General features: G+C 40.0%; 1 protein-coding gene across 1 annotated transcript in view; it reads left to right on the forward strand.

Annotated features, from left to right (window-relative positions):
- Positions 1–22,701, forward strand: part of atrx (ATRX, chromatin remodeler) — a 36,700-nt gene extending 13,999 nt beyond the window's left edge. Inside the window, exons 18-34 of the mRNA XM_011480285.3 lie at positions 52–229; positions 757–894; positions 3,150–3,325; positions 3,412–3,529; positions 5,421–5,551; positions 5,778–5,872; positions 5,992–6,131; positions 7,140–7,293; positions 7,427–7,533; positions 8,983–9,091; positions 9,188–9,365; positions 9,870–10,061; positions 16,291–16,440; positions 18,317–18,433; positions 19,112–19,207; positions 19,341–19,469; positions 20,932–22,701. Of these exons, the coding sequence (XP_011478587.2) occupies positions 52–229; positions 757–894; positions 3,150–3,325; positions 3,412–3,529; positions 5,421–5,551; positions 5,778–5,872; positions 5,992–6,131; positions 7,140–7,293; positions 7,427–7,533; positions 8,983–9,091; positions 9,188–9,365; positions 9,870–10,061; positions 16,291–16,440; positions 18,317–18,433; positions 19,112–19,207; positions 19,341–19,469; positions 20,932–21,150 (2,427 nt within the window). The 3' untranslated portion in view covers positions 21,151–22,701. The remainder of the gene's footprint in view (positions 1–51; positions 230–756; positions 895–3,149; positions 3,326–3,411; positions 3,530–5,420; positions 5,552–5,777; positions 5,873–5,991; positions 6,132–7,139; positions 7,294–7,426; positions 7,534–8,982; positions 9,092–9,187; positions 9,366–9,869; positions 10,062–16,290; positions 16,441–18,316; positions 18,434–19,111; positions 19,208–19,340; positions 19,470–20,931) is intronic.
- The last annotated feature ends 323 nt before the right edge of the window (positions 22,702–23,024 follow it).

A 23,024-nucleotide genomic window follows, 5' to 3' on the forward strand; every position in this document is an offset into this window, starting at 1 on the left:
GTTTGCAGCGTTTCCTTCTCAGAAAACTCACCTTTCCTTATGCTTTGTCAGGTGACTGAGCTCGCCACAGTAAAGAGGCCACAGGAGCGAGCGTACGCCCTTCAGACATGGCACGAATCAGGTGGTGTTATGATCATGGGATACGAGATGTACCGAAACCTGACGCAGGGGCGGAACATCAAGAGCAAAAAGCTCAAAGAGACGCTCAGGAAAACCCTCGTAGATCCAGGTATTGTTTTTGAATAGTGGGTCAAATATGTGAAGGCCACCTTTACTTCTGTTTTTCTCACGATAAACTTGTGCTGCTGAGGGATGATGGGAATTTCATTTAGTCTAACTTCTTTTGAAGTATTTCACCTTTTTCACTGTTTTAGGTTTTTTTTTCAGCTGGCAAATGAATCACCAGCATTCAGTGTGCAACTATCAAAACCTTCTACCTACATGTTGGCCTAGAAAATCCCACACAGTTTTTCAACTTATTTTTCTGCAGTTTAGCATTCAGATTCACTTCTTTATGACTTCATGTGGTTACTCTTAAAAACAGTAGGGTAAAATGGTCATTGTAGGCTTTAAATTCTATTTTAGTGAAGAAACTTATTAGAAAAAAAATGTCATAATTCCTTAGTATTTTTAGAAAATACTTTTTCTGTGCATGTTTTTCAAACCTCCTGTAATGTGTGAGGATGTGTTTATTTTGTAGCTAATCTCAGCAGTCCCTGCCTTCTTATAAGATGTCAATGTGCTGGTCTTCTCTAGGTCCAGATTTGGTGATTTGTGATGAAGGTCATATCCTAAAGAACGAGGCCTCTGCAGTTTCCAAAGCAATGAATGCCATCAGGACAAAGAGGAGGATTGTTCTGACTGGAACGCCTCTACAGAACAACCTCATTGAATGTGAGATTTCATGGTTTTGGCTAAACATCTTGTATTTTGGGGTTTGCCATCTACCACTCAAGATTAACATATCAGCAAAGTTTGGGCGATGTCTTTAGGATTTTTTGTTTTCTTCAACATTTAGGTTAATGTGTTCATCTGTGATTACACTCGCATACAAGAGACTAAGGCTTCGTTCACAAACTGCAGGCTGAAACGACCCAATTCCGATTTTTTTTGCCCCTGTGCGACCTGTATCTGATCTTTTCATGACAGTCTGAACGACACAGATCCGATCTTTTCAAATGGGACCCAGGCCACCTGGGTATGTGGTCCTAAATCCGATACGTATCCGATCTTTTGAAACGCGACCTCCGTCTGAATGGCCAGGCCACATGTATCCGACCCGTACGTCATTGAGACGCTACAAACGTCATCATTCTGCGTTGAAGTAGGCGGGAACGAGAACATAAACATCAACCATGGCAGACGATGCTGCTGAGACCAGTCAGTCGAAGGGAAGCGAGGTCACCGATTGGATTAATATTTGGGGTGACAGCTCTATTCAGGCCAAACTCCAGGGCTCTTATCACAACCGGGCGGTTTTTGAAAATATTTCCAGCGAAATGGCCGAGCGTGGTGTTGAACCTTCCCCACGATGACTTTTTTTCCTTTCCGACCGTGGTCAGAAGTGAGGAGGAGACCTTCTCCAGGGCCGAAGGCGGATCCTCCTTCGGGGTTCACTTCCCCGTTCGGACCCTCAGATTTTCCAGGGTGGGTTAATAAAGAGTCAATAGCAGTTCGGCTGAGGGAAGCCTTCTTTTATTACTGTTCTCCTTCCTCCGTAACACACAACATGAATGCGCGCACCGAACACACTTCCGCTGCCCCCTATCACTCCCTCAAACGCAATATATTGTAGTCTATATTTGCTAATCTAATGACCATCAATCCACACTAGTTTTTTTCAGAGATTTCGGGGAAATTTCTAGGGCTCTGAATTTTTGTAATTGTTGATTCAGACAGCCCTACAAAGTGGTGAACGCTCTATATAGTACTTTTAAGTAATGAATACTGACGGAATTTGTACACAGCCTAAGATTGACACATGAGCCTTGTCTCCCAGCATGCATCTGTGAACTGCAGCTTTAGTATTGGCACAGGTCTCATGGCAGTACGAAGCGTCTAAAAGATGTACAATGCAAACGGAATGTTTTCTCAAACTGGAATGGGAGTTGTTGCCCACAAATGATGTGCTCTGTTATGACATTCTTTCATTCTTTACATGTAAAGATTTGAATTTAGGTTATTAGCTGACTTAGAATATTTTTATTTTTAAATTTGATGGCCATGTAAGCAAAGTCAGTGTTTGCTTGAACATTACTCACACTAGGGCTGCACGATATGAGGAAAACTTGCGATATGCGATATTAGAGATTAATATTGCGATAACGATATAATTTGCGGTATATAAAAAAATAGAAAAATGCCAAAAACATCTATCCCATTTCATTGCAAGTGTTTAAAATTATACTCCAAATGACCCTCATCGACATGGGTGACAAACATCTAACATAATAGGCCTCCATCTGATTGCTAAACAATGGGAAGGCGTCCATCTGATTGGTCAAAGCATAAAGGGATTTATTTGATTCGTTAATAGCGTCAAGATGCCATAAGAATGTTTTAACACATTTTGGGTTTAAGATTTATTGCGATATTCGCAATCTTTTGCGATATGCATATTGCAGAGCTGGATATTGCGATAACGATAAATTTGCGGTATATTGTGCAGGCCTAACTCACACTGTATCTTACCTAATGATGTGAAGGTAACAGTCTGAAGCTATCAGAAAGCACCTGCACTGCTGTGGCCTCATTACAGAACATGTGCAGGATTCCCCTCAGTCAAGTTGGAAGCAATATAGAACAGTTTAAAACCACAGCCGACCTTGAAACCTTTGAATGCTTTCTTGGGAGCTACATTCCCTAACTACAAACCTACCACTAAAGTAGAAATGGTATGTGCAACTAAACGGCCTTCTCCTAAAAGGTTGAAAGGGAAATTTTCAGTTCAGGTTAAACAGACAGCAACTCATCTAGGTTTGTTTCTTGTAAATCGATTTTTCATTTTCTGACTAAACTTGCTCAATTCTGTGAAATTACACCACAAACCATGACAGTAGAGCATGAAACAGCTCCTCTGGTTGGTGCACAACCGAATTAAAAAATGACACAGAAATGAACTAAATGGTTATTCTTGATTTCTATTATAGACCACTGCATGGTGAATTTCATCAAGGAGAACCTGCTGGGGTCAGTCAAAGAGTTCAGGAATCGATTTATTAACCCAATCCAGAATGGCCAGTGTGCTGACTCCACCCTACACGATGTCCGGATTATGAAAAAGAGGGCTCACATTCTCTACGAGATGCTGGCTGGATGTGTTCAGGTAAAAATAGCTTTCAAAAAGTAAGCATTTAGTTTTGATAGTTTTTTTTTTTACCAACCAAAATAATTTCTTGTGTTTTCCAACAGAGGAAAGATTACACAGCCCTCACCAAGTTTTTACCCCCTAAACACGAGTATGTGCTGTCGATCAGAATGACTCCACTTCAGTGCAAACTCTACAGACACTACCTGGAGCATTTCACAGGTGAAGCTGCTTCTGTCGCTTTTTCCAACATTTAAAATTCACAGGTACAAGCATGTCTTTCTAGCTACCTTTGATACTCTGCACTCATGGACAAACACTTCAATAGACTTGGAACCATGAATACTCAGAAAATATCAAACAAATGAATTTCATTCAGATCTAATCATGTAATCCATGCACAAGCCCAAATCTTACCAAGTATTCAATAGACTGTAAATGTTTACTTGTCCTGTTTTTGTGGCTATAGTAGTTCTAATTGCAGCTTCGTTGGCCTATGTCAAATTTAGTTCTTAAAATAACCCGTAGTAGATTAAATCCGCAAAGTAGGATTACAGATGTTTTAAGGCAGTAAATCCCCTCACAACACACACTTTCTCTCAGACAGGCATTAACATTTTAACACTTTTCTGTCTTGTTTATACTCTCAAAGTTCAAACCGTCATAGAAAAATAAGTTCAGTATTAAAGAGTAAACACAGACTGCCTGCAATCAAGGATTTATGTAGCTCAAGCAAGTTGAATGTGACAGAAGAGATTGATTGGCAAGGTCTACAGCCAATCAGAAGGCAGAACACTATGCAGCGTTAAAAAAGGGCAAAATTTCACTAAAAACAATCTGCAACACTGCGAAAGGTAAATGGTGTTACATTGAGGGACCATTGTATTTAAGTTTACTTAAGTCTCATGCTAAAGTAAAATAAAGGTTCAAAAATATGATCAAAGACCAGAGCAAAACTATTGAATTGTTTCGATTAAAATGTCTCTCTTTTATTTAATTTTTTTACTGGATGTCAACCATTCAAAGCTTAAAGATGAATGAAAAGCCTTTTATAGTGGCTCTTTATGCCATTTAGTGGCCTTTTTTGTTGGAATGTGACCTTAGCTCTGTGTGTGTGTGCATGTACACATCTGCATTGAAAGAGTGGCAGTTGGCTGTGTGCCACAAGCAAGTTTTAAGACTTTTCCCACGTTTTGAATGTTTGGGAGAGATGGGCAACAGTGTGCATACAAAAAAAAGTGTGGTTGTTAGAAAAAATAAAATGTCCTTTATATACTAAGAACCATATTTTACAATAAATGGGCAGAAAAATTATGTTCTTTCAGACTTTTGTGATGTTCCAATGCAACGGTTTTAGTTCTTTACTCTATCTGTAACCTTTTTTTTTATAATCCACTTTTAGCAAATCATATTGGATAAATTGGTTTTTGTTTGTTTGTAGAGATTGTCCAAATTTAGGTGTCCAGAGTCGGATGAATACAGTACCACCATATGGACGTCACTGACATTTCAAGAAACACATGTTCATGAGAATACACAATCTTGAATTTGAAGTTATGAAGTAACTTTTGATTTTTGATTTGGGTATTTTTTTGCAGTTTGCATAACATTTTAAACATTTTAAACTGTAAAACAAAATCATTTTCCGCTTTTTTCTTCCATTATAAAGCGTGTAAAAAGGAAGGCTGACCTTTATGCCTCAATGTGTGTCCTGTACCCAATCTTTGAATTGTGTGGAGCATTTTCATGGGAGAACTACTTAATATAAGCAAACCTTTTATGCAGTTGAATTTATTTTAACCATATTTATAAATATATTTAGGTCTAGTTCCTTCAACTGGGACTTTTCTATTGTAATAGTTGCTCATTGCTCTTTGTGGTTGTAATGATTGTCTTTGAAGGAGCTTCCTTTTAATTTCTAAAAAAAAAAAGACTTGATCTCATTGTGTGCTTTGAAAGATTCATTTCTTGATCCTTATCCTCCACTTTTTTTTTTTTTATATAAATCTGCAGGCCAAAAACTGACACATCTGTTTGAGGAGATTGAGAGCATGCTGCACATTGTGCAAACACACATCTATCTTCCTGCTTATACTTTCTCCCCAATGTGCAGGTGTGGGGAACGCTTTGGAAGGGGGCCGCGGCCGGGCGGGGACCAAACTTTTCCAGGATTTCCAGATGCTCAGCAGAATCTGGACCCATCCCTGGTGCCTTCACCTCGACTACATCAGCAAAGAAAACAGGGTATGGCCGGAGAGAAACAGACTAAACTTGATAATTGAAACTGTGTGCGTCCGCATATCGCACACTGTGGGGAATATTCCTACAAATGCTGTTCTGACAAACCGATGCATCAGAGGAGCAGACCACACATACTGAGGCTGCACCCCAACTTCTACTGGTGCCACCCAATAATATATCTTTGTTTTCAATTGATCTACCTCATTTCTGAACTTTTTTTTTCCTCCAGGGTTTCTTTGATGAAGACAGTATGGATGACTTCATTGTGTCAGAAACCGACGAGTCCTCCATGAGTCTTTCCTCCGACACTGAAAAGACAAAAAAGTAAATTCAGCCTAAAATCCTTTTTCTTCTTTCTGCATTTATGCTGAGATTTGTCTGTAGCTCTGCAAAGATGTTACAGCTGTTACCCCCTGGCTTCTCACGGTTCTCATTCTTGTTAGGAAAAAGAAACAGGGAAAAGGAAAAAAGAAGGATTCTGAGGACTCGGACAGCGATGACGTGGAGGTCATCAAGGAGTGGAACAGTAGCTCCCGAGGCAGGAACGGAGAAGGTCGAAACAGGCCAGAGATTGTAGAGGAACGTAAGTTCACTGGCCAGTACAATAATCATATTTAACACACTCTGAATGCCATAATCCTCAATTTAAAGATATGTCACTCCATTGAACTGAATCGTGAGTACTATACTCGTGAGTACTGCATACTATTGATGTTGAAAGTGTCAAACATGTTTAAGAGGAATTCATTTATTGTTTTACTACATTACATCTGGCTTATTATAAGCTAACTGAGAGGTTTTCTTTAATGTTACTACCTTATTAGCAACTTTAAAATGTATTTTTCTTCATTTTTAGTTTTTTGTTTTGTTATACAGTAACTTAACCTAAAATATCAAAGTTTAAATTGAATCATAGGGAAAGTGAATGGTTGCAACCCAATAAACTCACTCATTCTTTTTAGATTTGTAACTTATTTTTTTCCAGCTGCATAACAAAGGTCAATCTTATTTTTAGACAAATTTCTTTCCAGCTGATAGATTTGCTATGTACTTAGATCTCTGGGATAAAGCAGCAAAATGTGTGAACTTTGCTCTTTAATTGGTTGTAATAAGTCAATTAAAAAGAAATCTGTTATTATCATAATTTAAAGACACTCCTACAGGTGTAATGATCAGAGTTTGTTGCAGTGTGATACTACCTTTCCTGTTTTTTCCTATAGCTTCATTCGTAAAATGTAGAATAGTGTTTAGACTTACTATCTGGAGCTGCAGTCTGTCCTGTTATTTTACATTCTAGCATCCAAAAAAGTAATGTTACTGTTTCCTAAATTGGATGTCTTACATTTTCTTGTCAGATCTTTGACAGACCTTTTTTGTTCCCCTTTGGGTGATTTATTATTTGCTTTTTGAATTGATTTGAATATAAATACACCTGAGTTGAGTTGAATTGAATGGAAGTGTGTGCTTTAGTTTTAGAAAAGCGTTGAACTCCTGTTGGATTCTTTGATTCAAATATCACACAGTTAGCGTTGAGTAAGGAAAGCAGTCCCAGGTTTCAGAAAACTGATCTGTAACCTTCTCTGGCGTACAGCTCAGCCCTCTGGAGCCGAGCCAGGGAGTCCCCGCTCTGCTGACTGGCACAGGGAGTTTGTCACAGAGGCCGACGCTGAGATCCTGGCACACTCCGGCAAGCTGACGCTTCTGTTTGAGATCCTGCGCATGGCTGAGGAAGTAGAAGATAAAGTGTAAGGGAAAAATAAATTAAAAAAAACATTTGATAAACTCTTAGGGGTTTGATGGTATTAATTAAATGTTTTTTGACTACTTACTCAGAGCGCGTTTGATGTGAAATGAGTTCTTCTTGTTGTTTGTCACCAGGTTGGTGTTCAGTCAGTCCCTCATCTCTTTGGATCTGATTGAAGACTTCCTTGAGCTCTCTTGCAAAGATGAGCAAGATGAAGATGCTAAACCCTCTCCGTACAAAGGTAGTTTATTTATTTATGTATTTATTGATTGATTGAGCACAACGTTTCTTAAACAACCCTTGAGGATTATGAGGACTCCTGGATCTTCTTTTAAATTTAGAGTTCAGAATTTGAAGTAAGTTGGGGGAATAATCCATTCAAAGATAATTACGTATGTAATTATGTAAATGTAATTATCCCCAATGTCTGTGCATTAACTCAACAGCTGCTGCCCGTCCAATTCTTTAGATTTGGATTTTACACTGTCAATTTGTATGTTTTTATTAATAAGTAGCTGTTTGAAGGTTATTTAAAGACTTGCATTAAACTAGTTTAAATTTGAAAAAACTACAAACTTTTAACATTTAAAACTGGTTCCTTGTCTCTAAAGAAGAGCTTTACTGTTGCAGAACCCTAAATGAGAGACACTTCCTTTAGTTTGACCTTTTTATGTATTGTTTTATGGAACATGCATCTAATCACGTGAGAGGTAAAAATACACACCCCTACTGTAAAGCCAGACTAATTATATGTAAATACAAAAAAACATTTAGTCCTAATTAATCGAAGGTTCTATCACTCTTTTCGTTTCCTAAAGTATTCCCGTTTAGCAGCTCAATGTTTTGGTTCCTGAATCCCTGAAAAATTGTTAAACTCAAGTGTGACGGCGGCTGATTAGGATAAACCTATGTATAAAAAGTGTTCTTTTTATTGAAGAAAAATAGTTTATAGTGGGAATCAAGTAGTTGTAGCCATGCTCAAAAGCCATTTGTTTTAGTAATTCCAAAAATGTAGGGACAACTAATTGTAACGGTCTTTTTACCGAAAAATGTGTGAAGACAGACCATAAATGAAGCGGCACATCAAAATTCCTCCTTTGTGTATAAAAGTAAATGATCTGATTGCAGGTTTTTGGCGTCTTCAGGTGAAGCTTCGATCAATTAGAAGCTTGTTGTCAATAAAACGGGGGGTGGAGCCAAACCTCACGGGTGTTTGGACATGCAGTCATATGCACCAGTATATGTTTTACCCTCCAACACGGGGCACGCACGCACACACACACACACACACACACACACACACACACACACTGCCGCTGGTGTAATGTCATGTTCCTAATTAAACTTCAGCAGCTGTTTTTGCTTTCATTTTAAAAATGATTAGACCTTGACTTTTATTCCACAAAAATGTTTGCTCAAGGGTTTGTAATTTGTAATGAAAAGATCACAGTGCCGTAATTGGAAACACACTCCAATGTTGATGAAAGCCGTTGCGGTGGGGGTGCGGGGGTGCCGATCTCTAAGGCTAAACACTGCTGGCCTCTAACCAGCACACACATCTATCTGTTGTCTGCTAATACCTAGGCTGTGACTTTTTATCCAGGAAAGACTACGACAACCTTTTTTTTTTATTTATTTTGATGGACCTTATATAAAATCAGAAATGTAATAATCCAATGTCTTTTTAAAGGTGAAGGCAAGTGGTACAGGAACATTGACTATTATCGCCTGGACGGTTCCACCAACGCCGTAACAAGGAAGAAGTGGGCTGAAGACTTCAATGACACCAGTAACACAAGGTGCTGAGCTTTGATTCACATACCCAACAACTGTGTTTGCTTTCTCAAAATCACAGCGTATAATGGTGGATTTTCTTCTGCTGCTTCTGTCTTCAGAGGGCGCTTGTTCCTCATTTCCACAAGAGCTGGTTCTCTTGGCATCAACCTGGTGGCGGCCAACAGGGTTGTTATTTTCGACGCCTCCTGGAACCCTTCGTATGACGTCCAGAGTATTTTCAGGGTGTACCGCTTTGGCCAGATCAAACCTGTGTACGTCTACAGGTTCCTAGCCCAGGTAACTTTCTTTTTACACTTTTCATTGTTCTGTTTTCTGCTATTTCAGGGGAAACATTTTTAGTATTAATAATTATTACCAACAACATGCTTGCAGGGGCCTCAGATGTTTTCAGAGTAGGAGGTTACTGAGCAAAAAGTAGGAGGCTATCGCCCATATGCTGAAGGTTTTGAGAGAGGGGGAGCCAAAAGGAGGGGAATAGATGGGGCTAATTTAGCACAAACAGTAATGGCGAGTACCCCTCTTAACTTTTATTCGCCAAACAGAAAAAAAATGCTTGTGAGTGTTAATTTTGGACCCATCATACACGGATTATTTGCTGCGAGGTACTAAATTAAACTTTTGTTCGTTAAGAAGTAGGCGGCAACTACTCCACTCACAGGTGGCGGGTTTTGTCTTGACGTTTTAACTCTTAATTCGCCGCCTTTCCTGAGATCAGAACAAACTGTTCGTGTTTAGAAGGCAGATGTCATTTTTCTTTTGCCTTTTTTTTTTGTCTTTCAGGGTACAATGGAGGAGAAGATTTACGAGAGGCAGGTAACCAAGCAGTCCCTTTCATTCCGAGTCGTGGACCAGCAGCAGATCGAGAGGCACTTTACGATGAACGAGCTGACGGAACTTTACGCCTTTGAGCCGGACATGCTGGATGATCCGTCCGAAAAGAAAAGCAAGAAAGCCACGCCTGTGCTTCCCAAGGTAGACACGCTCACCACGAGAGCTCAGCTTCTTCTAAAATATTACATTTATTGTAAATCAGGCATGAAATTGCCCCAACAACATGACTATGGATTTAAAGGCTGTTTGGGAAGTTTATTTGTACAAAATCTGAAATGAATGCTGTGTTCTTTCTTTTAAAGTTTAAGACATTTAACACAAAGCTGGGTTTAGACTCGATGCCAGCATGCGCAGCCTTTCTGGGATCGATTATTTCTTTCCTCTTTGATCCCTCACTGGACTCTTCTCATTTTAATGCAGGTGCTGTGTCACCATTCGCCCCTCTGGGGGTTTCAAAAGAATCCAAGGCCCTTATATGGTCCATCAGACTCAGCACAGCTGCAGAGATCTGTTTACTGCTATTTACTAAATAGTCTTCTCATTGCAACATTGCTGCTGCCCAGCTATAAACCTGACTTTTCTTTTTTTTAATTCATTTGTTATTATGTTCTCTTTCATTTCTTTGTTGATCTTTTTTGACTCCCATCAACTTTAGCAGCCTGAGTTTGTTCAGGAGGAGGATTTTTCTTCTTGTTAGACGCTTTCCATTTCATCTCGATGCACGTTATTCTCTTTTATAATCTCCGCTTCAAACACTTAATAGTGAAAATACTTTTTCAATTGAACTTTTCTTCTCTGAGTGCCTGAGAAGCTAACAAGTTCTGTTTTAGAGCAACAAGCACAGCTCAGTCGTTTCATAAAACTTGTTTTGGGATGCAAGATAATATCTGCCCAATTTTGTTATTGGCTGATATGCACATTCCCAAAAAATCTTGCTGGTTTATACCTGCTTTGACCACAGCTGAGCTAGGATGACACATATAACCTTCAATAATAAGATAACGGCGTTGGACCTCTGGGGGGGTCTTCACTATGTTGAGCATGTTGTGACAGCCTTTCAGTTAACCTGTCCTTTTGTATCAAACTCATATCATCTTGAAATTATTAACATTCATCCTCGTATAACTGCACATTAAATGTGGAGTGAACAGCTATCACAAAAAACAGTAGCAACCCAGGAGCATCGGACCTCACTGAAAAAAAAAGAATAAGTCTGCTAGTCTACTCGATGCTGATTGGCTGCTGGGGGTGGATTAAAAGCAGGATGCTGTCCTTCAAAGTGTCCATTATCCGAATTTAATGGACTTTGCAAACCAACCTTCACTTTGCACTGGACAGTTCAGGCTTTCGCGTCGGCCATTCATTTCTGATGAGGGACTCTTCGTCGGACATTCTCCCTTACATATCTCTGTTTAAAAAACCCTTCAACCTGACCATCTCCACTCTGGGTTAATTACCTTATCTTCCTTTCAGCATGCTAGGCTTTTACCTTCTACCAGACTCCAAATGTTGTTTAATGGACCGAATAACCAAAAGTTTATTTTTTATTTATTCATTGATTTTTTTTTTGTGTGTGTGGCTGAGTATACTTTTTTTTTTGATGAACTAAATTTAATGAAATCAAATATCCTCTTGTGTTAGGTAATATTTGGTTGAGGGTAAATCCTTGATTTTGGCTTCTTCTGAGGCCAGCAGGTACTTCTTGTTTGGTTGCCAGGGGGAGGGGTCAGCTCTCATATAGAGTCAATAGTAAATTCATTAAGGACAAAAAGCTGACAGATTTAGTTAAAAGTATTTTTTTTCACATAGGACTGAATACAAAAGATATTCCATGTAGTCATGTTTATATTTTGCTTATTTTTCTCAGTTACCGGTATATATTTTTTTCTCTTTTTGCTTTAATGCAGTGTTAGTTGAACAACTGCTTTAACTTGAAGTTTTATTTCTATTTATTCTATTTGTTAATGATTAATGAAGCAGAACTACCGTGAAGCTGTTCCCGTAAAACGTCTTCAGCCTTGCACTTTGACTTGCTGAACCTAAATCCAGAACTCTTTAAGAAACCTCAACTTTGACTTTATCTATTTTTTTTCTTTTATGTTTTTTGCTGCCGGTTTTGTAACGACGAACCACAGAAGAACTGAACAGACACACTGAAGTGTGTAAATTGGATTTACTTGTGTTGGACACTCTTGTAAATGAGTTTCCTCTCCTCTGTCCCAGTATAACCCACGTCATCTTTTCTCCAGCAATCCCTCCGAGCATCTGTTGTTATGACTCTGCACTTGTCCTCCAAATGTTCAAAGAAAGCTCTGTAAGGTTTTTTTTTCTCTCTTCCCGCTTTTCTCCCTCTGGCCTCTTCCCTGCATGATGAAGGGTCATTATTTTAAAAACCCTCTTAAACCTGTCTCTTTGCTCTTCAGAAAATCTAATTGGAGACAAAGGAAGCAGGCGCACTTCCCTTTAATGACAAAGAAGGTCTTTGTAGCCCAGACTTGAGATTTTGACAGTCCCCACCTCACCACCTCACCCACCCGCTCTGAGATATTTTAGCCTGCTCCCTGTTCATCATACTTGTCTTTTTCATCAGACGTGCTGCTACATGTGCAGGAAAAAGTTCCAGTGGTAGGCTTTGGGAAAATATTTATACAACGTTGGTGTTGCTCCTTGCAAATGTTGCTGCATTGCACGCTGTCAGTCAAAGCGGCATGGTGGGAGCATGCCAGTGTGTTCTTGTTCCCAGCAGGTGACGGCTGCAGTGGTCATTAGTTTCTGACAGGAATGCTTAAACGCTTTGGGCAGGCTGCACTCAAACGGCAGAACTCCAAAGAGCAGACTGGAGCAATAAAGCACACCATGCCTGTCTCATTATAGATAGGAAGTCCCTCTGACCTTAAAGAGAAATTCTCCCTTAAGTACTATTTAAGCTATATATCAGTGATTGGAGGACTGGGAGGTATTTTGGTCAACTATTTCTGTTCCCTCCATCAAGCCTGTCAATTTTGATTTGGGAAAGTGGTGTCTCACTCCAAAAAAACATGTCAGCTCTTGTGGGATTTTGGAAAAAGTAAAATAAAGATATTACCAGCGATACCCTTTTTCTTATTCATAAGAAAAAAAGATGAATCAATAAGAGATTTTTTAATATAAATAAATAAATCTCAAATGTTACACAGTTGTATAAAAAAATGATGTCCATATGATTTCCTGATAAAAAAATATTTTTTTGTGATTCAATGTAGAAAAGCTGTCGCCCATTCATCAAAGTTCAATTCCTCTTTTACCAGTTTTGCTCATTTACCACCGCCTTCCTCCTAGGATTGACTGATACCATAAAAAACTGGGCTGCTGATGGACTGAATTTAAAATTTGAACTGGGTACAGCTGGGACAATTTTTTATCAAAAATTGATTTACTGACATTTTCTAAGCAAATCCTTTTTTTTCTTCTTCTTTTTTTTTAAAACTTTCTCTCCACAATGTCCCGTTTAATCCCTCCAAAATCCTCCTGCGTTACGAATAGCTCCAGCTGGCAGGCTCTTGCAGGAATAGACCCTTGTTCTGCTGCTGGCTCAGGCTTGTTCTTATAGTAATGTGCTATGTTTACGGCATGTTTGTCTTTTTTTTTTTAGATCCTTTTGTGACAAATTTAGTTTTTTTTATATAGGGCTGATGGCTACTTTAACCTTTCTTTCGGGTGTGGTGGGGCAAAAAACCAGGATCTGAAGGAACCTCTGCTCATATTTGAGTGCGATTCTGCAGATAAATTGTAAATGGTAGGCGAGTGGAGTAATGTGTATCATTGGTGTGCAGCTGGTGGGAGTTTTGACTGGCTATGTTTTAGTTATTATAAATATCTGAGACGGTCGCATTCCTGCACTTGGATCCCTCTTGGCCCCCCTGGTTGCTATGACTAACACACCTGTGTGTCGAGCAGCGTCTGGCAGGTTCAAGTACTGTATTAAACTCAATGTAACAAAGACGCACATATCAAAAAAAGCCTTTTTGCATCAGCTTTGCTCAAAGCTTTCCTGAATGTTAACAGTCTATTATTTTGGAGAAATCCGTTTTTAGTTTACATTTTCAAGCGTTTAAATGTTTGTTCTTAAACAGGAAGCTAATATAAAGTTATTTATGTTGGGATTGGGTTGAGTTGAAGAAATACTTATGAATGTGGCTCAGACAGCAAAATGCATTCTGCTTTGCAGTTTTGCTACATTATTTCTTTTAGCTATGAAGTTTAAAACAAAAACCCTGCTTCTGTTTTCTTTTAAGTTTTCAAATTCCAAAGCCTTTTCAGCTCAGATCTTTCTGTAGCTTTTACACAAATTTATCAGAAATTTGATTTAAAAAAAAAGTGCTGCAAACGACCAGAAAGTGTATAAATGAAATAAAAAGTTTTTTTTTTTTTTTTTGTCTTCTACAGAATGAAAATCACAGAATCGTCAATAACGCTTCTTGTGACGGCTCTAGAGACTGATAATTTTTCTCTCTTAGTTTGGCGGTCTGCAGATATGCCCAAACTCAGACTCTGCGATGCCAAATGCTGTGTTTTCAAACCAAAGGCACGGGGTTCCCCCATCAGAGCATCTGCCCGCCCAGTGTCTTTTGCTTTGCAGTAAATTGATAGGCTTCACCAAGCGTGTCCATAAGGATGACAATGGGGTAGATCGGGTTACCTTCAATCATTGGAGCTGCCTCAGGGTGCATGCAGATCCCAGAGGTAGAAGATGGACCAGACCACCCCGGAGCTGTTGATTGTGTCAATTACTTCCCAGAATGCTCTTTTTTTTTGCCCGGTGAAAGCGTTCGTACCGTCATTCGACCTGTTGCTCCTCTTAAGTGGTCATGAATGCTCATTTTACGCCTCTGAATGAAATACTTTATGTTTACGAGGAACGGATTGCAACTGCTGGAAATCCTGCAAGACAAGCTGACGAACTGATCGAAGATGATGGTTAATGTTTGACTTTTTCAGATTTTTAAACAGTGACTGCAAATCATCTAAGGGTGTGTCTCAACTTTTTTTTTATTATACAGTTTATTAAAGCTGTTATCTTTCTCTTAGGAAACGGCACCAGGCCAACAACAAGTCATATGGTTAAAATTTGATGTTCAAATCGGTTACATGCAGCCAAATCCCTACGTCATGTTACAACTTTACCAGTGCACGGGCTGATATTGATGGCAGCTTTTATTTGACCTTTAGCCGTTCTGTTTTGGAACATCAAACCAGCATAGGTGCCTTTCTAATCAAATCAGGCCAACGGACTCCTCTGCTCCGCTTTTATGTGCTAATTGGAGGGTAAAGCAGCAGTTTGAATCACTGGCTGGGCTTTTGCGTCAAAATGTTTGGGTCTCCAGGGGTGGCCTGGCTTGGTCCTGATTGAGAGTGATGGCAGAGAAACATAAACACATGTCAATGAGGAGCACAAATTGGTCCAGGATCCAGGTCTTGGATGGAGGCTGTGGCGAGAAGCTGCATGTTTTTTCTCCTCCACGTCCCAGCCCGTCTTTCTGTAACTGTTTGCAGTTGGGGACCCCCTCAGGATATTCTTTTGTTGTTGACGTTTCGGGGCCGATATCATCCTCCGCCTTCTGTGATGGATCTCGTTACTTGTGTCATGCTAACTCGGCGCAATCACGGCTTCATTTGATGGTTTGATTCCCCCCGATCGCCCCACCTTCATACAAATGGTGTTTATTAGGAGTTTTTATCCACTTTTCCACACAATCATCCTTCATAGTGAAATTAAGGGGCCAACTGGACCATTAGAAGGTCAATAAGACAACTGCTTTATGATGTCATTTTCAGGTTAAAGAGTTCCAGTTTTAAGTAACACTAAGTTGAGACAAAGAAAAGCAAACAAGCAGCAGAGACAGAGGACGAGAGGGAGAGTAATTTAAACCATGTTTGTGACTGAAGCCTGGTCCAACTCTTAATTTTACTCAGGTATTGTTTTCAATAACAATGGATTCATGGAAACCAGAGTTTCAGGGAGGTATATTCTGTTTATGCATTTATTGGAAACAACAACATTTGTTTTTTACCACTTCTTTTTCCCTCCTTGAATCATTTATAAAACAAACACCTGCAAAGTGCTGCTCTGCTTTTCCCACTGTGTACACACAAAAGCCAAAGGAGCCCCTAGAAAGAAGGGCTTTTACTCAAGCTGGGACCCTTTTTTTGCCACATTGAGTTGTTTTTAGATTAGATTTTCCTTCTTCAACAGATTTGGTTAAAAATCTTAAAGTAAAAGTGAGGATACTTTGAATTTGACTTCAGGGTAGAAAGAAATGTTTATTTGGATCCCTGACATTTACCTTTTGTGATTCAGTATTTGTTTCAACCTAATCTCTTGTTTCGGTAGGATCCCATCCTGGCTGAGATGCTGCAGAACAATAAGGACCAGCTAGTTTGTTACCATGAGCACGACTCCCTGCTGGACCACAAAGAGGAGGAAGCTCTCAGCGAGGAGGACCGCAAGGCCGCCTGGGCCGAGTACGAGGCAGAGAAAAAGGTAGGCCGCAACCCCAACACATTTAGATAGCTGGTGATGTGAAGGAAACACATGTCATCCATTCTCCAAAACCCTGACATTAAAGAACAGGAACTCTCACCTGGAATAAGCAGATGACAGGACTTCCTTTACTTTCAGCGATCGTCCCTCTGACCAAACACAGATGTGATCTACCACACAAATCACTGAGGCTCTCAAAGCACTGTCAGGGTTACTTACTGTAAGTGTGTGGGAATCGCAGAGGGTCCAGGGCTCCTGCACCCACAAACACCCACCTTCCCCTAGTTCTGAGCTCTCCTTTCTTGTGGGGCAATTAGTGGGGTTTATTTTGAGAAGTGTATATGGTAGAGAAGGAGGGGGGTTGTTGCAGGAGAGCAAAGTTTCTTTCCATTCGTGTAATCCTAGATCCTAATTCATCCTAATGAATTTGATTTTCAACATATTCTCTCTTTTTTGCTTCAAGTTGAACTGTGAATTGTTAAACAGAAGTTTCACAATTTAAAGCATTTAAATTGGAGTATTTAAATTGGTTGTTGTGTCTGGACATTGCTGGGAGAAAAAAATCAAAATGCACACATTTTAATACATTTTAAAACATTTTAAAAACCCACTCAGATGAAAATTGAGTTTGGGTGTTTTTATCGTGTTCTTGTGGCATTTCTCCCATGACGGAGGACATGTATTAAGAAAATTGTATTTCATTGTGAATAAAGAGCAGATAAATGAATGCTGTTTGACAAAACACTGTGATATAGAAACTACAATTAGCAGGCAACCAGTTCCCTGCTCTGCTCCATTCTGATGCATCCACTTATAGACGACTAGTTCCGTGCACGTCTTTTGTTTTCTCGTCTGAGCTGGATTCTGAATCTGAAAAATCAATATAATTTGATTAAGTAGAAACTTCAATTTGGCGCTTTTTGGACTTCAGCAGTTCTAAAGTTTGTTAATGACGTTTTCCGGTTTCTTGGTGTTCTTGTGGAGCTACAGACCATTGGAGGATGCAGCTGAACAATGGCAGCTTGATGAAAGCGAGGAGGGTGGATGTCCAGAAAGACGTTTGTTGTGGTCGTTCTGAGGTTGTTGTTTTTTTTTAGCGTTCAGGCTTGCACACCTGTCTCTGACCAGGTCCAAAGACCCCTCTTGGCCCCCAACACACACTCTTCCACCCACTACTACATACCGGATGGCCAAATTACAGGGCATGGAGAAACCATCTGCAGCTGAGACTGAATTACATACAAACATCGGCATTCTACTGGCCTTTACTGGGCCAAGACTGTTTACTTCAGGTCACGACTCTCTCACACGCACACACACACGCGCACACACACACACACTGGATTCAGCAGGAGCTGGCTGATACTGTGTGCCGTGCTGCTCCTGCAGAGGGAAACAAACTAAATGTGGAAAGAGAAGAGAGCCTCTGCCAAAGGGCAATCTTCACATCGTTTGCATCAGGATGGATTTAACTTTCTCATGAAATCAAATATATATATAAACTTTTTGAGTTGGATTTATTTGATGTGGAGGGTGTGAAATGTAAGTCAGATCATTTGCCCAAAGATGGGTTTTAGCAAGTGCATCAATGATTGCTTCTGCAAGTGAGGAGGTTTGGTACAGAGCAGACTTTGCAGAGTTTAACAGGGTAAAACTATAGCATCTGTGCAGCTAAAGTGGCACTAAAACCAAGGTTTAATATAGGAGACAAAACAGCAGTCTGTGTTGCTTAGAAGCTAAGAAACGCTCTCAGAATGAAGCTCCCACCTCCCAGGTCAAGCCCAGTTTCTCTCATGGTGTCTCTGCGGTTCTTAACACCTGCTAAATTGGCTCCTTTCCTCCCCCACCCCGCCTCTCCCACCGTCTTTCATCTCAGGGTCTGTCCATGCGGACCAACTATCAACTACCCTACGCTCAAATGGACATGGGCTCCTCCAGCTATGTCTCGTACAACATGGCAGCTTTGGCCTCCATGACCAACCAGCAGCTGGAGGTAAGTAATGAGCTCCACATGCCCCTTTTTTTCTGCCTCGCACCCCTCCCTCCCTCCCTTTACCCCACGGCATGGCGCCCCGCATTCCTCAGACCCTACTTCTAATTGTGACAACAGCTTAGCGGCGGACGGGCCCGGCTCTGCCCTCTCCTCCACCTTACAGTTCATAATGCTCCATGTCTGGGGCAGCAGCTATTATTACGCCGAGCCCAGGGAGACGACAGATGGTTCAAGAGTCAGTTTGGGTTTTCTAATGAGAGGAAGAGTGTAAAAATACTGAGGAAGCTCCTGATTTCCTCTAATCTTTGCTCTGACATGTTTGTTTATGTATTTATTCAGAATTCTTGCCACTTGATCAGCTCACATGTGAAATAAATATTAAGATGGGTTTTTTTCTCCGAGGTTATCCAACATAGTTTCTTTTTGCTGGTAATGGTAAAAGTTAGTTAGACACAACAAAGTAGTTCAAATGCAGGCAATAAAACAAAAACGATAAGCTGCATTAGGAGAGCAAAAACTTCTGGTTTGTCACTGATCTTTTTAGTTTTCACTCCTTTTCTTAGACGTTTGTTTAAAAATGGGTTTAGGATCTTTCTCGTCTATTCTCGATGAATATAAGCAGCGAGAACCTAAAGGGATCCGGCCTAATGTTACACGTCTCCTTCACCTGTTATTTAGGACCTCATCAACCAGGGACGACAGAAAGTCATTGAGGCAACAAATGCTTTGAAAACTCTGCCCCGGGAGTCGCTGGAGGACGTCATTGCTGAAGTGGTGGGTGTTAATAGTTATCCAGTTCCACTTTACAGCAAATTTAATTTTTTTTTATAGATTTGAACTCTACTAAATGGTATTTATAAAGTGCAACCTGTTTTGTAACTGCTGAACGGTGACCTCTCTTCAACAGTGGAAGGAAAACCCGGCTCTCACTGAAGTTCAGGTCCAGTCAATAGCTTTGGGGCGTCAAGCCACCGTGGAGATGGAGCTGAAGCGCAGGGAAGCCGTCTACAGAGACGTTCTCACCAAGCAGCAAACGGTAAGAAGGGCTCGGTGTGCCAACCAAATGAACACAAACCAGAGAAGCCAACTTGACTACCGAATGCATTTCTGCAAGTTCTCCCACTTAAAAAGATTAGTTTGGTCTGTGATGATTACAATAAATACACTTTAACTGGGAGAAACGGAAGGAAAAAAGGAATCCAGTGTTTGTCCGTCACAGTGTTTTTTGATTTTTAAAGAATTACTTTGGATAGTGCCAGAGGAAATAAGTAATCAAACAAATAAGTTTTCTTTTCAAACAAGCAGGAGTTTTGTTCCTCACAGACCTGTTTCTTCTTTTTCAAGACGTTCTTCTATCTACTTGTTACCTTTAATAATTGGCTTCTGTTTGAACTGGTTATCTGTATAAAGACACCTGTTCATACATTTAAACAGTCAGACTCCTACCTCTGACCAAGACCAAAGAGCTGTCAAAAGACACCAGGAACAAGATCGTGCTGAAGTTCTCTAAAGGTCCTTCTGTTTGAGCCAGCACATGTCCAGGCCCGTCTGAAGTTCTCCAGAAACTGTCAGATGAGACCAAAGTGGAACTCTTTGGGATAAACCCCACTCGCTGTGTTTGAAGCACGGGGGTGGAAGCATCATGCTTTGAACGTCTTTACTACAAAGTGGGAGGGGAGGACTGATCTTTGTTAAGGAAAGGTTGAGATTTTGAAAAAAAAACTCTTTCCGTCAGTGAGAGCATAAAGCATAAAGTGCGTCTGGAACTTCCAGCACACTAATGATCCCAAATACATCACCATGGTGACAAAGGAGCAGCTATATAAGCAGTTTCCCAGGAAACCATTGACCTCTGTCGCTGCTAAACCAGAGTTACATTACAAAGTATCAAAGGGAATTTTTTTTTGACCAATATACTTTTTTCTGTAATATTATCCTGGATTCCTTTTTTACATTCTACCTTTCAAAGTTGAATTTGATCTTTGAGGAACAATACAGACCAAAAACACAGTTTTAGGTGCGATAAATTGCTGAATCGATGACTGATAAATACTTGTTTTGCTCCACTGTTGCTCTTTTTGTTTTGGCTTAGCTGAAGCCCAGATGTAGTTCTTCATAAAAATACAAACATAAACTGACCACGTGTACGAACATGTGGATGAAAATGTACAACAAGGTGCAAACTTTGCTCTGCCTCTGCAGCTGTGAAGTCCTGTTGCTGAACTTGATCTAAACAGGGACTCAAATCCCTAAAACACATTAAAAATGATTTATTCTACTCAAAGCAGGACCAGGAAAATTCCCAACAAATTATGAAAAAAGTATATTTTATTCATAAAACACGAAAACAAAATGTTTGATTTGCATGTGAACATTTTTAGATACGTCTAGATCATGTCATGCAGCTTTCACTGACTTTTATTTTGTAGCTTTGCCTGAAGTCTGTCTGCGATCCTCAGACAAGAAATGAACATGTCAAATCTGTGGATCTTTTGCAGCTGATGATGTACGTCCAGAAGCTCATAACCAACAGGAAGGTCCAGGAGCAGCAGCTAGCAATGGCTAACCAGGCCACCTACCTAAATCAGTTGGCCATGCAGAACGGCATGATGGGCGCCGGGCTCAGCCAGATGGACCTGCTGGGGCTTTACCAGCAGCTGCACGGCATGGGAGCACATGGTATGGGGAAGAACCCAGGCCCTTCCAAGGGCCTGTAGGTCAGGCGGACTTGGTCTTATCTTGACTCCAGGAGCCGGTGGTTCCCAAAGAGCGAACTAGCTTGCTAAGCAGAGGATCAAGGTTTTCCAATGATCCTGTCCACTTCGGGTCGGCTGTCATGGCTGTACTATTTGGAGACGGAGAAATATGATGTATAGATGACTTTGTGAAATGTCTGTTTGGGATTTCAGCAGAAAAAAATGTATATACCGTCTTAATGTTATTGAAGTTCTATACCTTCATTTTTCATGTCATTACAGATGACGTTTTACCCCTCCAATACTTGTAAGCATTGCCCCCCCTCCCCCTTCAGAAAGGGTTTTCCTGGTTATTTAAAAATCAAATTTTTTATACTCTTTTAGACGCCTCGGCGCATCAGAGTGGGACCAGAATCTATGGTGTCAGGACTCTGTCAATCAAACTTCTAGCCTCATTAGATTCCTCAATGAGTGTTTAGCTAAGCAGGCAGCTGTTGGTGCTGCAAAGTCCTGTTCAAGAAGAAGAGAAGTCAGTGGAAGGAAAAAAAAAAGAAGAAAAAAAAAGAATGGCCTTATAATAATACCTAAAAAAAAATCTGTATAATTTAAGATTTGTTAAGACTGTTTTCTATTACACTTTTAAGTGTTTACATTAACTGTTGCTGAACATAATGTTATGCTAGTATTGTTCAAAAGTTGCCTGCCGGATTCTGTTTTCAAGTTTTTTTTGGTTTTGTAAAATCTTTCTCATTGTCACGTGTCTTCTAGCATAGCGGTGCGTTTCTGTTCATATTCCACTCGTGTTGATCCAAAGTCTGCAAGAGTGGCGGTCCATGCAGAGCCCAAACCCTCCGTTTTTAAATTTGAAGATGACTGGGGGTTTTAAAAAATAAAATAAAAACTGCAATATTATTATTTCTTTTTTAATTTCCTGGTGGGTTTGGAGCAACACTCCCCTGTTCTCTCACCAGCCACTTTCCACATTTCACTTGCAGTTACCTTTGGCACATTTTGGCTTCTAACCGCTTCAACCGGTGCAGCTGTTAAACAGGAGGAACATGGACATTTTTCACACAGACGTCTGCTGATTCCTGTGTTTGCCCAAGGTGTGTTTCATAAATGTCGGCAAAGTTTATTTGGCCTCTTCTAAGAATGTTCTTATGTTAGTAAATACATTTTTGCCATGACTATTACCTGCTATTATCTTGATAAGTATTTAATATAACATTTAATAAAGTGACCAAAAGAATAAAGCATCTGTTTCAGTTGCAACATTTGAAATTGTTTATAATTTCTTGCTCTGTAATAATTGGGTTTATGAAAGGAAATCAATTAACAAATTAAACCATTTTTAAGTAGGGCGGGTTAGATGGGAGTGAATGGTTAAATGCAGTAACCTTTTTTGTTTTTTTCGTGCACCTTCCTGTATTTAACCACTACATCACTTTGTAGATTTTAAGTTATGCTCAATTGGTAAACAAATAAAAAAAAACAGCTTGTATATGCAATTTCTGTCTTTACCGGTGTTACAATACTTTTTGTTTGCCAAAATAAACACAAAAAATACCTTCATACTTGTTCATGTCTTCAAATATACTAAGAAAAAACGTTTTAGGTATCATTTAAGTGAGAATGAATACCTTTTTAATGGTGAAATTAGCTCTCTTAACATGTCTAACATGACGGGAATCAAACTCATAGCACAGTTTGTGCTCTTTAAGCTGACAGTGTTCATCTATTTCACACTTGCAGAGCTTAGAGTAGTCGTCCCACTCTCCTCTCCCCATCTTTCATCTAGTCTCCCCTCTCTCTGGTATTGTTTTCGGTTCAGAGTCTGCCAGGGTTTTCCCCCTGCGTGTCTTTGACTTTTCCATCCCACCCCCACACGGCGTTGG

Source organism: Oryzias latipes, chromosome 10 (assembly GCF_002234675.1).
Source record: "Oryzias latipes chromosome 10, ASM223467v1".
NCBI lineage: Eukaryota > Metazoa > Chordata > Actinopteri > Beloniformes > Adrianichthyidae > Oryzias > Oryzias latipes.